This window comes from Homarus americanus, unplaced genomic scaffold (assembly GCF_018991925.1).
Source record: "Homarus americanus isolate GMGI-L3 unplaced genomic scaffold, GMGI_Hamer_2.0 scaffold6317, whole genome shotgun sequence".
In the NCBI taxonomy this organism is placed as follows: Eukaryota; Metazoa; Arthropoda; class Malacostraca; order Decapoda; family Nephropidae; genus Homarus; species Homarus americanus.
Window position 1 is genome coordinate 12,650,990 of NW_024730668.1, and position 16,478 is coordinate 12,667,467.

Here is a 16,478-nt window from a genome sequence, read left to right on the forward strand (position 1 = left end):
TAATCCATTCTTGACAAGGATCTGTTTCGCCTTAGTGGTTAGTAGTTTGTCTGCATCATTTTCATGTCGGCAAATGACTTTGAACCCTTCGTTCAAGTTGAATACCCTATTGAAGGGCACGCCTAGTTCAACATATGCTTGGGTGATTAGTCTCGATCTATCGATAGGTTTGTTCTTATCTTTTACTTTTATTCTTATATTTACTGCCATTATGCATGTATAAGGTTATTGGAAGCCCTTCTTTGATTTTACAAGAGACAACCCCCTCACAGTGGAGTGACTGCACGATCACAGTCGTCACTATGGGATCGGCCTGTTTGTCCCCGACCCCCAATGAACGCACACAATCCCACTCAGCTGTGAGGTGTGTGCTACTGGAGGGGCTCTAGCAAGAATGCTTAAATAAAGCAGGCGTCTCGGCCAGGGTAAGCATGGAAGGATTTTAGTAAGAGAGAAAAACCTCAAACCACGTCAGTACTGCCAGTCAATAGCCGCCCTCCTGCAGGAGTGTGGGTCACTCACTCTGTCCGTGGGGAGGACTAGCTAGAGTTGACAATCCTGAACGCTCGTGGGGTAGTCCGATGACGTTCGTGGTCGTTATCCAAAGGTGGAGGCCCACAAACGGCGTTGCCCCAAACGGGATTCCTGGGACATCCAGTGATAATCAAAGAGGTCGAGCTGTGGTCCGGTCGTCAACAATAGAAACAAGGCTGGCTGCTGGCTTTGGCGGTGAGGGGTCTGGAGAGAGGTCCGATCACGACGAAGGCTCCGTCTCGAATGTAGGTGTCTCAAAATGGAGATGAATTTTGATGGGCAACCAAACCGACTGAGGGTCCGCCAGAGGGCTTCCCTGTTGACCGAGTCGGAGTCCCTAGTAAGGTCCTAGAATGCCATGTAGAAGTCATGACGCTGTTCTCTACACTTTTCTTGCATCTGGTGGACAGCAAAGATCATGTCAGTTGTGCCACGTGGTGGTCTAAAGCAACATTTAGATTATGGGAGAAGGTTTTCCGCCTCAGGAAGTCTGTTAAAGAGGACTCGGGCTATAATCCCTTGTTCTTATAAATATTGACAATGGAGGCATTTTTTAAGATCTTTGGGTGATTTCCTCCTTCTCCTATAAATTCTCCAGGAGAGAGTGGAGACGGCAGGTAAGCAGAGGTCCTCCTGCTTTATACACCTCGGGTGGTATTCCATCAGGCCCTGTAGCTTTGTTAATTTTCATCTGCTTGATGGCAGTATCTACCTCATCACGGGATGAAGGATATCTCAGGTGGTCAGCTCTGGGTGCTGTGGGACCAACTGGGTAGTCAGAACATCCACATCGGTGTTTCGGTTGAGCAGGGAATGGTAGTGCTCTTTCCAGCGCTGACGGATGCCTTCACCGTCTTTAATTAGGGAGTTACCATCGGATAAGCGTAGGGGAACCGCGCAATGAGTAGTTAGGCCATACATTGCTTTACGAGAATTGAAAAATTCACGCATCTTCTGTTGATCCACAAATTTTTGCACAGGCTTTATTTTTCCACCATTTACCCTTTAGATCGCGAAGTTTGCGCTGGGCCATCGCTTTCTTTTGGCGGAAGGTATCAGTTTTGGTCCGAGACTGAGGGTTTCTCCACCAATCAGTTAAGGCAGTCCTTTTACTATTGACGAATACGTCGATTTCCTGGTTATTTTCATCAAACCAATCCTTATTTTTTCTTTCGATCAAGCCAAGGGTCTCGTTGCCTGTTTTTCGGATGAAAGCTTCGTGGATACCCTAGTCGACACTCGGATTTTTTTTTTTTTTTTTACGGGAATTAGCCCACCCGGGCACAGATCAAACGACCCACAACGGGGCGTGGGGGGGAGGGGGAGGAACAGAAAGAAATTGAAAATAGAGAAGAAAAAGGTTATACTGTATTAATCTACACCACGAAGATGCCGGAAAACCAGTTTTTTTAAAGTGAGACAGATTGTATAAGTATGGAAACACAAAAGAAGGCAGAGCATTCCACAGTTTGGCTGTGTGAGGAAAGAAGGAGGTACTATAACGGGTTATTCTCGTGTGACCGACATCCACAGAGAAACGGTGGGCACCACGGGCAAGACGTGCGTTACGAGCCCACGGCCTTGCCGGCGGTACACAGGATGCCAAATCCACTAAACATTGCCCATTAAAGTACGTGTAAAAGAGAGAGAGTGAAGCAACATTGCAGCGAAGAGAAAGGGAAGAGAGATTGTCGACAAAAGGAGGAGAGTTAATAAGACAAGATGCCTTTGATTCCACCCTATATAATAGTTGGACAGAAGAAGAGCCACCCCAGATATGAGAGCAGTACTCCAAGTTAGGACGAATGAATCCCTTATATACTTGGAACAACTGCTCAGGAGTGAAGTAGCTACGGCATCTGTACAGCATTCCCAACTTTCGGGAGGCAGCTTTAGCTATATCAAGGATGTGTGATTTCCAGGACATATTGGAGGAAATGGTGAGGCCTAACATATTTATTACAGAATTTGGCAGGATGATAGCGTCCTGAAATGTAATTGGTGGGAGATCGTCTAATTTACAAAGTGTAATTGGTAAATATTGAGTTTTATTACTATTGAACTTAACCAAGTTTGTACTTCCCCATTCAGAGATGCTGCACAGATCCGCATTGATAGAAGTAACGATATCAGTTCTAGAAACAGATCTAGTTTGAGAGTTAGGAGGAAGGGGAAAATGTGAAGAAGAGTGAAGAGTAGAATCATCAGCATAAGAATGGATAGAATTAGTTGTAGTGTGAAGTAAATCATTCATAAAAAGAAGGAAGAGAGTAGATGAGAGAACAGAACCCTGTGGGACACCACTACTGGCAGAGAAAGAGGGAGAGATCGTTCCCTCGACAACAACTGTCATGTCGTGTTGTATTTTTTCTATTTTTTTTTATAACATGCTTACATGTTATTCCATATTGTTCCTGTAATGATGTGTTATATTTACTGTTATATAATCTAGTTACCTTACCCTGTGCTGTTAAGGTTTTAACTGTTATTATTTGTTCAAGCCCATCTTATTTCTTCATTTAGTATTGTAACAAGCATTCTTTGTTTCTCTAACGACCATCTGCATCGTTTAACGACCCATGTTTCACGGGCTGGAGTCGACCCTATATATATAGTACTCCACGAGCAGACGGAGTTCAGTCCAGTCCTCTTGTCATTCAGTTCACGTTCTTTTGAGTGACACCCGTCACCTGTTACTTATACTTTATTTTATTTCTGTGTTGTTCCTGTCGTCACCAATGTGGTATATCTATGTGAATGCCTATTCATGTCTCTTATGTGTCCATCAGTGCTTGCTTAGTTACATTTAAGTATTTCAGTGTTGTTTCACTATAGTTAATTTCAGTGTTAGTTATTTTATATGTTTATACAGTGTTAACGTAATCCAATGCTTTATTTTTATTCTTTTGATGTTTCGATGTTTTAGCATCATTTGTGTCTTAAAAGTTTCGATAGTGAATAAATTTGTTGTGACAGCCCACGAGGCTCTTTATTGTGTTAGTATTTAATTTAATTAAATTCTTAAAGCTTTACTTTATTTATTTTTATTCCCTTTTGATTTACTTCACTTTTTTTTTTTTGGTTACGCCTAGAACCTGGATATTAAAGTAAATTAAGAGACGACGTAACAATATGCATTGATGAAAAAGGTATGACTTGGTGTAATTCAATGGGACTCTGAGAATCATAATATGCTTGTTGACCCCAACAGGTATTTCAGTTAGCATATGCAGGATGGATTGGCGAATGGCAAAGCCAACTCCATTCATACCGTTTCTCACCAAAGCAGGCTTATGCTTACAGAAGAAAGTATAGCCGGCCCCTGTTCTGTGAGTAGACCCTCGTTTGGGAGCCGGAACTCGCTAATGGCTGCTATGTCGATGTTAAATCTAGACAGCTCGATTGCCACAAGGACTGTTCTTCTTTCAGGGCGCTCATTTGTGCCTGTATCCATAAGAGGTTGCATAGTTTGTTTTTGCTTTGATCTGTGATTATTTTTTTGAAATGCATTAGGATGACCTTACTGGGTGCCGTTGCCCAGTTAGGTTGGTTTTTAGGCAGGCTATGTTTAGGGGACTTTTTCTAGCCACACACACACACACACACGCACACACACACAATTGGTGTTAAATCATTTACTGGTTCATTGTTTTTGTTTTTTTTGGTCTTTTGCTAATCTGTCTGATGGTAGAATGTTCTCAGCGTCGAGCACTTCCACTTGTTCTTGATACTGATAGTGATATTGATATTGATATTGATATATAGACATATGCAGAGTGGACAATAATAACAATAATGACATGGCTGGGCCAATTGAGAGCCAGAGCTCTCTTAGTGGCATCTGATATACGAGTATACTGTACATGTATCTCAAGGAATTATTATATAACATTTATTACCATCTGGATTAGTATATGTAACGTGGTGTTCGCAAGTACACACAGTAAAGAAAAGTACCTCAGGGACGAGGAACAATGGAATATACGTGTTGCTCCTATATTATGGTGGTAGTCCTGCTTTCCTTGCCTGAGGGTGTTCTCACATGCCTGTTTCCTACCATAGCTAGGTGGAAACCCTTGCCATACAGGCACGCATACCAACCCTCCCGGCACATAATTTTTTTTTTTTTACAGGGAATAGCCCACCCGGGCACAGGTCATCAACCCACAACGGGGCCTAGGGGCAAAAAAAATAGGAATAAAATTAAATTAAAAATATAAAAGAAAATAATTATATTAATCTACACCACGAAGATGCCGAAAACCAGTTTATTAAGGTGAGACAGATTGTGTGAGTATGGAAGCACAGAAGAAAGAAAAAGCATTCCACAGTTTGGTTGAGTGAGGTAAGAAGGATGTACTATAACGGGATATTCTAGTGTGACCGACATCCACAGAGAAAAGTTGGGCACCGAGGGCAAGGCGAGTGTTATGAACCCACGGCCATGCCAGCAGTACACAGGATGCCAAATCCACCGAATAATGCCCGTTAAAGTACCTGTAAAAGAGAGACAGTGAAGCAACATTGCTGCGAAGAGAAAGGGAAGAAAGTTTATCAACTAAAGGACGAAAGTTAATAAGACGAAATGCCTTTAATCCCACTCTAACAGTTGGACAGAAGAAGAGCCACCCCACATATGAGAGCAGAACTCCAAGTTAGGACGAATGAATCCCTTATATACTTGAAGCAACTGCTCAGGAGTGAAGCAGCTACGGCATCTATACAGCATTCCCAGCTTTCGGGGGGGGGGGCAGCTTTAGCAGTGTTGAGGATGTGTGGCTTCCATGACATATTAGAGGAAATGGTGAGGCCTAGCATATCTATTTTAGAAAGTGGCAGAATGATTGCGTCCTGAAATGTGATTGGTGGAAGATCATCTAATTTGGAAGGTGAAATTGGTAAATACTGAGTTTTATTATTATTGAATTTAACCAAGTTTCAACCTCCCATTCGGAGATGCTGCACTGATCCGCATTGGTAGATGTAATGAAATCAGGTCTAGAAACAGATCTGGTTTGAGAATTAAGGGGAAGGGGAAAATTTGAAGAAGACTGAAGAGTAGAATCATCAGCGAAAGAATGGATAGAATTAGTTGTAGTGTGAAGTAAATCATTCATAAAAAGAAGGAAGAGAGTGGGTGAAAGAAGAGAACCCTGTGGGACACCACTATTGGTAGAGAAAGAGCGAGAGATCGATCCCTCGACAACAACTGTCATGGGTCGATTCTTAAGGGAGCTAGAAATTAGAGAACAAAGTGGGGGAGAGAAACCATAAGAGGGAAGTTTGGAAAGCAAAGACTCGTGCCATACACTGTCAAATTCCTTGGAGATGTCGAGGGCCACGACGAAAGTTTCCCCATAATTCCTAAGTGAGGATGACCAAAGATGGGTGCAGTAGGAGAGCAGATCACCAGTAGATCTCGCCTGGCGAAAGCCATACTGATGATCCGACAAAAGAGAATGGCGTTCAAGGTGACGGAGAAAATTGAAGTTTAAGATAGTTTCGAAAATCTTAGAGAGGGATGAAGTTAGGGGAATGGGGCGATAGTTAGAGGGATTGGAATGGTCACCCTTCTTCGGGATGGGCTGAACAAAGGCATGCTTCCAAGAAGAAGGAAGGTTTGGGTTTTGAGGCAAAGGCGAAAGAGGCGAGCAGGAACAGGGGCCAGAATTTCAGCATACTCCCTCAGAACACAAGGGGTATTCCGTCCGGTCCAGGTGCCTTACAAACATCCAACCTGCATAACACACCAGCAACCCTACGAGTGGAAATTATAGGAAAGTGCAAAGCTCAGTAGGAGGAGCAGGGGTAGGAAGGAAAGAAGTGGAATTATCTAAGGTGGAGTTAGAGGAGAATAAGGTGCCAAAGACATTGGCTTTATCAGGGGGATAGTTGGCTATAGAGTTATTAGGTCGGAAAAGAGGAGAAAAAGAGGGAGTGCAAAAGTTATTACAGATGTTTTCGGTTAAGGACCTGAAGGATTTACGAGAAGAAGAGTTAGTCAGGACAGCGGTCTTTCTTTTTATAAAGTTCCGCTTGGTCCTACGAAGAATAGCCTTACACTGATTCCTAGAAGTAATGAAAGAGGAGTGGATAATAGGAGAAGATAGTTTCATAACTTGATATGCCCTATCTCTCCCTACATGCAAGAGAACAGGAGTGTTCAAACCATGATTGTAAAGTGAAAATTTTGGTAGAAGATGGGATAAATGCACTCATACCATCGAGTATAACCCCCGCAATGTTTTCAGAACATACCGAGGCGTCCCGAGTGGAAAAGCCGCATTCATCCCAAGGAAAGTCGGAGAAGAATTCTCGCAAGGATTGCCAGTTTGCCCTCCTATAGTGCCATAGTTGGCGTTTAGGGGAGGTGGTCGTGCCCAGTTTGATTTAATAGAAATAAGATTGTGATCAGAAGACCCGAAGGCAGTGGTTCTCAACCTTGTTTGCCCCATGCACCCCTTTCATCATATGTCAGAATGTCATTCCCCCCCTCCTTTCCAAGATTGTCTGCCTCAAAAAGTGCATTCCAAATAATATGCATATAATACTGAAAATCCTTTATTTTTTCCATATTAGTACATATACATTTACAATTTTACATGGATTATTTTTACAGTGGAGTTTTACAAATTAAATGCCAATTGAAAATGTTGATGGATTTATAAAACTTGAATAAAAGTAAAATAGTTTTTTTTTTATTTATAATGAATTACTTAACAGACCAAACTGAAGCATAATGCAATAAACAAAAAGTTCAATAGAATACCAGGATATTGTAAATTTATAATTAATTTTATTCAGATGAAGATTACAGTCAATGAGAAACCTGTGATTGTTTTTTCTTCGCCAATTCTGGGATACGCGGAGGAGTGCTTGAAAGGGCACAACGCAGGTCATTTTCTACCTCTAATCTACTACGTTGCTTCGTTTTAATTTGCAACAGAGTTTAAAAGCCTGACTCACAAAGATATGTTGATACAAACGGAAGCAATGCACGGATAGCTCTTTCTGCCACTTTTGGGTAGGAATCGCACATCAAGGGCCAAAATTCTGTGATTGATTTCTCATCGAACATATCTCTTGCTCCCGAATCAGTTTCCCCCCCTGAAAACCTGAATTCCCCCCCTGGGGGGAATTCCCCCCTGGTTGAGAACCCCTGCCCTAAGGGGAAAGAAATTGAGTATGAATAGTATGAGTGGTTAGAGGTAAAACAAAGATCAAGAATGTTAGTAAGCTGAGCGTGTCGATCAGGAGCGCGTGTAGGGTGTTTAATTATTTGTTCTAGATAATTAAGTACGGAAAAATAGAGTGCCTCAGCTCCACCTAGGTCATTCCTTGCAGATCCAAGCCACTCTCTGTGTTGTACATTGAAATCCCCTAGGTAGAGGATCTCGGTGTTGGGGTGTGTGGATAGCAATGAATCATGGCAAGAAGTGAGATAATCAAAGAGTTGTAAATAGTTGGAAGGTTAGGAGAACAGTGCAGGAAACAAAGGAAAATAGTCGTAGTTGGTAGATATATTTTGAGCCAGATGACATCATAAAGGGAAGACATAAGTTCCGTGAGTCGAGCTACAGGTGCACGTGCGTTGCAGTAGGCGCATACACCTCCCTCAGAACGGAAAGAGGTATGGAGGTTGTAGTTGGAGACTTAAAAAGGTTTAGGTGAAGCTGCTTTGGTCAGTTGAAGTTCAGATAGTAGTAAGAGGTCGGGGGAACAGGTTAATAGATGGTGCTCCACAGAAAGAAAATTTGATCTCAGGCTGCAAATGTTGGAAAAATGAAGTGTGAAAAAAGCCGACCCTTCATCAACCGCGGTGACGTCAGTTGAGGCCCCAGTAGTTTCATGATGGTCGGCCCTGGGGTCCACAACCTTCCCAACCAATGGGACCCATCCGAGGCGGCCCCGCTTCAATATTATTGTCAACTGATGTATGGATCATTACGGAAGTCAGCAGACCCCCACCCCTGAGCGATATTTTTTTTACTGTGTGTACAATGAAAGACAAAAGTCGTTGTCATGAAATTTGGTGAAAACATTGCCGAAGGGCTAAACTTTTAGTGCGCTCTGCCTTGTGGTAAGGGGCTCTCATAATGTTTCACGAGTTATATTTACTCTTCGGACAAACCGCGACACGACTTTTGTCTATGATTGTACATATGAGAATTTTACCACAATTATCACGTTTTTATATTTTTTTTTATTTTTACATTTATATTAAAAGAATATACATCTTTTACTGTGGATTTGATATACAGTACACTATTCTGATAAATGAGAGAAGCAAAACAACATGGGTTGTGTTTAAGTGAAACAAAAGGACAGGCACAGTCAGGGTCATCTTTAACGGCAATTAATTATTGATAACAATAGTAATTTATATCTACGAGACAATGTATGATACAATAGTTTTAATGGTACTGTACATTAAAAGTAAAAGTACAAAGTAAGTGCAACAAAAATATCATACATAGACAATAGATATTAAAGAGATGATTTAAAGGAAGGGAGCGTCGTCTTTGCTCGGATGGGTGGGGGTAAATTGTTCCATGCTTTCCTACTATTATATTTTATGGAGGTCTGGGACTGAGAGGAGCGCATAGGGGATAGTTTTAGTAGGTCTGGGCATCTTAAGTTGTACCTTTGGTTATTCTGGAACTGAAAAATTAATAATTATTGTCAATCAAGTAAGTAACTAATTTATAAACAAATACAGTACAGCAGTAAATATATTCATGTCTTTTTTCTTTATTTTTAAGTAGGTCGTTGTCCGCACAACTATCTTCTGGGCGGTGACCATGTATTGTGTTTTAGTGGAGACGGAGGCCCCCTATAGTATGTGACAATGTAGCAAGTGTTGGTAAACAAGGTCATAAGAGATTTCTTTCATTGCTGAAAGAGTGAGTGTCTCATGAATGTGATACAGGATACCACACTGTTTATTGACTTTTCTGTGAATGGCTTGTATATACTTTCTCCAATTTAGTTTATCTACAACAACCCAAAGGAATTTAGTATTTTTTTCACGTTTGAGGACTGTATTACCATGATGCAAGGGGTCCAAATCTGGGGTTAATTTTTTCCTTTTGTGAAAGATCGTGTATTAGATTTTTTCACGGTTTAAGGTCAGTTTATTACACATTACCCAGGTTCTGACTTTAGTCAATTCATTGTTCATAGTTCTCAGCAAGAAATGGAGATCTAAGTAACTGTTACAGAGATTACCATTGTCTGCAAATAAGTTGTATTTTACGAGTGAGCTGAAGTGGACTAAATCATTTAAGTACAACAAGAACAGTACTGGACCGAGAATGGAGCCTTGGTGGACGCCATACAAAATAGGTGAGGAGTCAGATTGATGATTGTTATAGCAGACATACTGCTTCCTGTTAGTCAAATACGAGGTAAACCAATTTTGGGACAACTCCTTGACGCCATAATGTTCAAGCTTTGACAATAGATTGGTATTGTCGACAGTAACAAAGGTTTTAGAGAGATCCAAGAATATTCTAACTGTGAACTGACTATCATCAAAAGAGTTCAAGAAGTCATTAGCAAAGGACAGCAGGGCACTCTCAGTTAACCTTCTAGCGGCTCTAGCCCTAAATCCAAACTGAGAATCTGTAAGGTTGTTACTATCACTGCAGAAATTTGGTGTACAACATTCCAGCTTCTCCAGTATCTTACTTAAGGCTGGGAGGACTAAAATAGGGTGGTAATTCTTGAAGATACGTTTATCACCAGATTTTTTTATATACTGTGTGAATTTTAGCAATTTTCAGTTTCTCAGGAAAGACTCCACTAGAGAAGGAGGAGTTACAAATGTGTAAGAGAACAGGTAGTGATAGGTGGGCCACTTTCTTAATGATGCTCAATGGTATATTGTCATCGCCTGCTGCTGTATCTTTGGACATTTTCATGATGGTCAATAATTCATCTGCCGTAACAGGTGATAAGAACAATTCATTTTGTTGTCTGTTTTGCAGGTAGGCTCTAAATTCCTTACGGTGATTTTTACTAACATGGATAAAAAAATCATTGAAGTGGTTGATAATGAGGAGGGGTTCCGTTACAACTGTACCATTTATCTTAAAAGTTGAGTGGGGAGCCGTAACATGAGTGTTCCTGTTCTGAATAGAACCCCAGGCTTTCTTACTGTTGTCTGATGTTGACTGTAGCATATTTGTATCATAACAACTTTTGCATTTCTAACTGCTTGAAAGTTACGGGTCTCTTGCAAATTTTCTTTGGAATTTGTGTTTTTCTTTTATCATTGACTTGATTTCACTTGTGATATAGGGTTTGGAGATAGATATACTTTTTATTTACTTTATCTTGAGGGGGGGGAATCATTTAATAAAGCAAGCATTGAAGATGTAAGAGAAGTTGCAGCTAATCACGTTAGGGTTGTCGGAGGCGTAGACAAGATCCCACTAAGCATTCATAAGTCGTTTTCGAACAGGAGTATATTATCGGCACCTTAGTTTCTGGATTTTATTGTGACTTTACAATACCTTTCAGATCTTGTGGCTGTTATATATATGGCGAAAGCTGGGAAAGGATCTGAAATATTGTTATAAATAATTAATTCCACTTGCACCATTGTTAGGAGCGTTTTTACACCAGTTAAATTCTATCACAGTGGCAGGGATAGCGGCTACTCCAGTGGATTTGGGTATTGTGTTGAAGAAGGGCAAAGAATGGCAGGTAGCAAGAAGGTCTATTACTGAGGCGTCCGTCTCTGATTTTAGAAGATCAAGGTTGAAATTTCCTGTAATGTAGCAAAGTTTCCTCTCTGAACTTATGACAGAAATAAGGTCCAATAATTTGTCAAGAAATTTCTTTGCATTGCGGTGGGGCCTTCTTTAAATTACTCCGACCAGAATATTTCGAGTGTCGTTACGTAATTCAGTGAAAACAATCTCCACGAACTCCTCCTTAACTTTTAAATCATCTCTTTTAGAAGTGCTATACTTAGCATCAATTTACAGCACGGTGTGTTGTTATGTGTTGACGCAGTGTCTAGTATAATCAGGGATGTTATACAAATGTTCAATATCTCTTCTGATTTTGGTCTCACAGAATCCAAGTAAAATAAATTTGTGGGCAATAGAAGATATATACAGATCTATAAAGTAACTAAATGAAGGGGAACACTTCTGATAGTATGACTAATTAAGGAGAAGGAATGAGGAAGTAGAAGTCTGGGTTGGTGTAACCCAGTGAGATTTTTAGAAAGGTATCAGAGTCAATATGAGGGAATATTGTTTCGTCACCATGGGTAAAGGGGTGTAACATCATCAGTGTAGGAATATTAGCACTGGTTAAGGAACAGCAAAAAATAAGGGTTACTAAGGTGTGAGAAAGGAAGGTCAAAAAAAGTTTTAATTGGGGGAACTACTCTCACCAGTGCTACAACCAACACTTTGACATCCGGCTCTGCCTTCAAATAAATATTACTTTCATATGACTTTTCAGTGTGCACGTATGTCCAAGAGCACCTGTGGCTGCTTACATAAGCTTATGTGTCCTTGTTTCTGTGTGCACCTGCGCCTGTGCTTAGACTCATGTGTCTCCATCAAGTGTTTGTGTCTTGTTTAATTGTTCGATGTGTCGAAGTCGCTGTTCATTGCTGTGTGTGTGTGTGTGTGTGTGTGCATCAGGGGTTTAATGTCCTCATTTGTTATGGATTGCTCTTCTCCCGTACAAGTGTAGGTTCACCAGGGTATCAGGACAACTGCCCCCTGGACACAACCCCCCACTTGACAATTGTCCCCGACAACTGCCCCCTGGACAACTGCCCCCCAAAGGACAACTGCCCCCCAAAGGACAACTGCCCACTTGACAATGCAACCCATTGCCAGTGAATAACCGGCACAAAATATGGAACTAACTGAACAGAGAGGAGAAAATAACGCGAAGAATTAATGCTTAATTTTCATGTTTTATTTGTAGTTATGATTATATACACAAAATGCACAACTCATACACTTTTTTAACTCTACAAATATATAATTAGAAAAACATTGATTAAAAATTGTGGTTAAGTGAGAAAAAATTGTGGATCAGTCATATTTAATATTTAAAAATTGGTTAGGTTAGGTTAGGTTAAGTTAAATTTAGGTTAGGTTAGGTTAGGTTAGGTTAGGTTAGGCTAGGTTGGGTCTATGGTTAGCTGTTCTTAAGATTCACTCGGGCAATGGGAGGCAATTGTCCGAGAATCGTTCGCTAGATATGTTCGAAGTAATACAAGTGCCAGTGTAGTTGTGACATATTTTCTATTTTCGCAAACCTGATCTGTCATTAATAATGTGTCCAACGTGTAGCTGTGTCATATATGCATTGTTCCCACACATGAGACACACACCTACATACCTGTTGCCTCTCGACAGTGGTGGAGGTAGTGGAGGGGGACGAGCAGGAGTATCGCCTCACCCGCTACCTGATGGCTAACTACGACTCCTCCGTCAGACCAGCCTCTAATTCCTCCCAGGCGCTCTCCGTCGTCTTCGGTGTCTCCCTACACAGCATCATCGACGTGGTGAGTACCCAGGAGATATTGTTGTTGTTATTCACACTACCCAGAAGATATTGTTGTTGTTGTTATTCACAGTACCCAGGAGATATTGTTATTGTTGTTCACAGTACCCAGGAGATATTGTTGTTGTTATTCACAGTACCCAGGAGATATTGTTGCTGTTAATCACAGTACCCAGGATATATTGTTACTGTTATTCACAGTACCCAGGAGATATTGTTGTTGTTATTCACAGTATCCAGGAGATATTGTTACTGTTATTCACAGTACCCAGGAGATATTGTTGTTGGTATTCACAGTACACAGGAGATATTGTTGTTGTTATTCACAGTACCCAGAAGATATTGTTGCTGTTATTCACAATACCCAGGAGATATTGTTACTGTTATTCACAGTACCCAGGAGATATTGTTGTTGTTATTCACAGTCCCCAGGAGATATTGTTGTTGTTGTTATTCACAGTACCCAGGAGATATTGTTATTGTTGTTCACAGCACCCAGGAGATATTGTTATTGTTATTCACAGTACCCAGGAGATATTGTTGTTGTTATTCACAGTACCCAGGAGATATTGTTGCTATTATTCACAGTACCCAGGAGATATTGTTGTTGTTATTCACAGTACCCAGGAGATATTGTTATTATTATTCACAGTACCCAGGAGATATTATTGTTGTTATTCACAGTACCCGGGAGATATTGTTATTGTTGTCCACGGTACCCAGGAGATGTTGTTACTGTAATTCACAATACCCAAGAGATATTGTTGTTGTTTTTATTCACAGTACCCAGGAGATATTGTTGTTGTTGTTATTCACAGTACCCAGGAGATAGTGTAATTGTTGTTCACTGCACCCAGGAGATATTGTTGTTGTTATTCACTGTACCCAGGAGATATTGTTACTGTTTTTCACAGTACCCAGGAGATATTGTTGTTGTTATTCACAGTACCCAGGAGATATTGTTGTTGTTGTTATTCACAGTACCCAGAAGATATTGTTACTGTTATTCACAGTACCCAGGAGGTATTGTTGCTTTTATTCACAGTTTCCAGGAGACATTGTTACTGTTATTCACAGTACCCAGGAGATATTGTTGTTGTTATTCACAGTACCCAGGAGATATTGTTACTATTATTCACAGTACCCAGGAGATATCTTTGCTGTTATTCACAGTACCCAGGAGATATTGTTGCTGTTATTCACAGTATCCAGGAGATATTGTTACTGTTATTCACAGTATGCATGAGATATTGTTGTTGTTATTCACAGTACCCAGGAGATATTGTTCCTCTTATTCACAGAACCCAGGAGATATTGTTGCTGTTATTCATAATGTCCAGAAGATATTGTTGTTGTTATTCACAGTACCCAGGAGATATTATTGTTGTTGTTATTCACAGTACCCAGGAGATATTATTATTGTTGTTCACAGCACCCAGGAGATATTGTTGTTGTTATTCACAGTACCCAGGAGATATTGTTACTGTTACTCATAGTACCCAGGAGATATTGTTGTTGTTATTCACAGTACCCAGGAGATATTGTTGTTGTTGTTTTCACAGTACCCAGGAGATATTGATGCTGTTATTCACAGTACCCAGGAGATATTGTTGCTGTTATTCACAGTACCCAGGAGATATTGTTGTTATTAGTCACAGTAACCCAGGAGATATTGTTACTGTTATTCACAGTACCCGGGAGATATTGTTATTGTTGTCCACGGTACCCAGGAGATATTGTTGCTGTTATTCACAGTACCCAGGAGATATTATTGTTGTTATTCACAGTACCCGGGAGATATTGTTATTGTTGTCCACGGTGCCCAGGAGAATTTGTTGCTGTTGTTATTCAATGTACTCAGGTGATATTGTTGTTGTTCACAGCACCCAGGAGATATTGTTATTGTTATTCACAGCACCCAGGAGATATTGTTATTGTTGTTCAAAGTACCCAGGCGATATTGTTGTTGTACTTCACAGTTCCCAGGAGACGTTGTTGTTTTAACATTACCCGGAAATTAATTATTGTTATTCACAGCACCCGGGAGATATTGTAATTATTGTTCACAGCACCCAGAAGATATTGTTGTTGCTGTTCAGAATACCCAGAAGACATTATTGTTGTTGATCATAGTATCCAGTAGACAGTGTTGTTGTTCACAGTACCCAGGAGACATTGCTGTTGTTGTTCATATTACCGAGGAAACATTGTTGCTGTTATGTACAGTACCCAAAAGATATTGTTCTTGTTCACAGTACCAAGGAGAAAATGTTACTGTTGTTCATAGTACCCATGGGCCATTATTTTTGTTGTTGTGAACAATACCCAGGAGATATTTTTTTTGTTCACAGTACCCAAAAGATATTGTTCTTGTTCACAGTACCAAGAAGACAATGTTCCTGTTATTCATAGTACCCAGGATATAATGATGTTATTCACAGTACCCAGGAGATATTGATTTTGTTCACAGTACAACAGGAGATAATGTTGTTGTTCACTGTACCCGGAAGATAATGATGTTGTTCACAGTACCCAGAGATAATATTTTTTGTTCACAATACCTAGGATATATTGTTGCTGTTATAGGTAGTAGGTAGTAGGCAGCTACCAAACAGGGAGGTACTACCGCCTGGGAAGATATTGGAAACATAATGTGTTGTCTAATGGTAGACCCTGCTGCCATATGGCAACACGAAAATTTTGACCAAGTCCCAACTGCTGATCTGTCTGTCTTACACACAATTGCAGGGTCTTAATTGTCTCTCTTACTACTGACAACAGAATACAAATAAATGATCTCACTTTTGATCAGTTTTATTCTTTCTATTCTTTTATTCTCTTATAAAATCAGTCGGGAAGGTTATAGACCCCAGGGGCCTCAATTGACGTCACCTCGGTCACTGGAGAGTCGGGTTTTTTCACACTTCATTTTTTCAACATTCTCGGCCTGTCATCCAATTTTTCTTTTGTGGCGCACCATCTATTAACCTCTTCCACTGATCTCTTACAACTATATGAACTTCAACTGACCAAAGCAGCTTCACCCAATCCTTTTCAAGTCTCCAACTACAACCTTTATACCTTTTTTTTTCGTTCTAAGGGAGGTGTATGCGCCTACTGCAACACACGTACACCTATAGCTCGACTCACGGATCTTGAATCTTCTCCTTATGATATAATCTGGCTCAAAATATATCTACTAACTATGACTATTTTTCTTTGTTCCTATACTGTTCTTCCAACTCTACCAATTATTTGGAACTCTTTTAAAATCACTTCTTGCCATGACTCGTAGCTATCCACACACCCCAACACCGAGATCCGCTACCTAGGGGATTTCAATGTACTGTACATCACAATAAGTGGCTTGGTTCTGCAAGGGATGACCCAGGTGGAGCTGA

At 40.5% G+C, this 16,478-nt stretch overlaps 1 protein-coding gene across 1 annotated transcript in view; it reads left to right on the forward strand.

Moving 5' to 3' along the window:
- Window positions 1-581: 581 nt before the first annotated feature.
- The window catches only part of LOC121867086 (neuronal acetylcholine receptor subunit alpha-10-like), a 166,298-nt gene continuing 150,401 nt past the window's right edge, over window positions 582-16,478 (forward strand). The window contains exons 1-4 of the mRNA XM_042366842.1: window positions 582-779; window positions 12,016-12,121; window positions 12,253-12,396; window positions 12,930-13,078. Coding sequence (XP_042222776.1) covers window positions 582-779; window positions 12,016-12,121; window positions 12,253-12,396; window positions 12,930-13,078 — 597 coding nt within the window. The remainder of the gene's footprint in view (window positions 780-12,015; window positions 12,122-12,252; window positions 12,397-12,929; window positions 13,079-16,478) is intronic.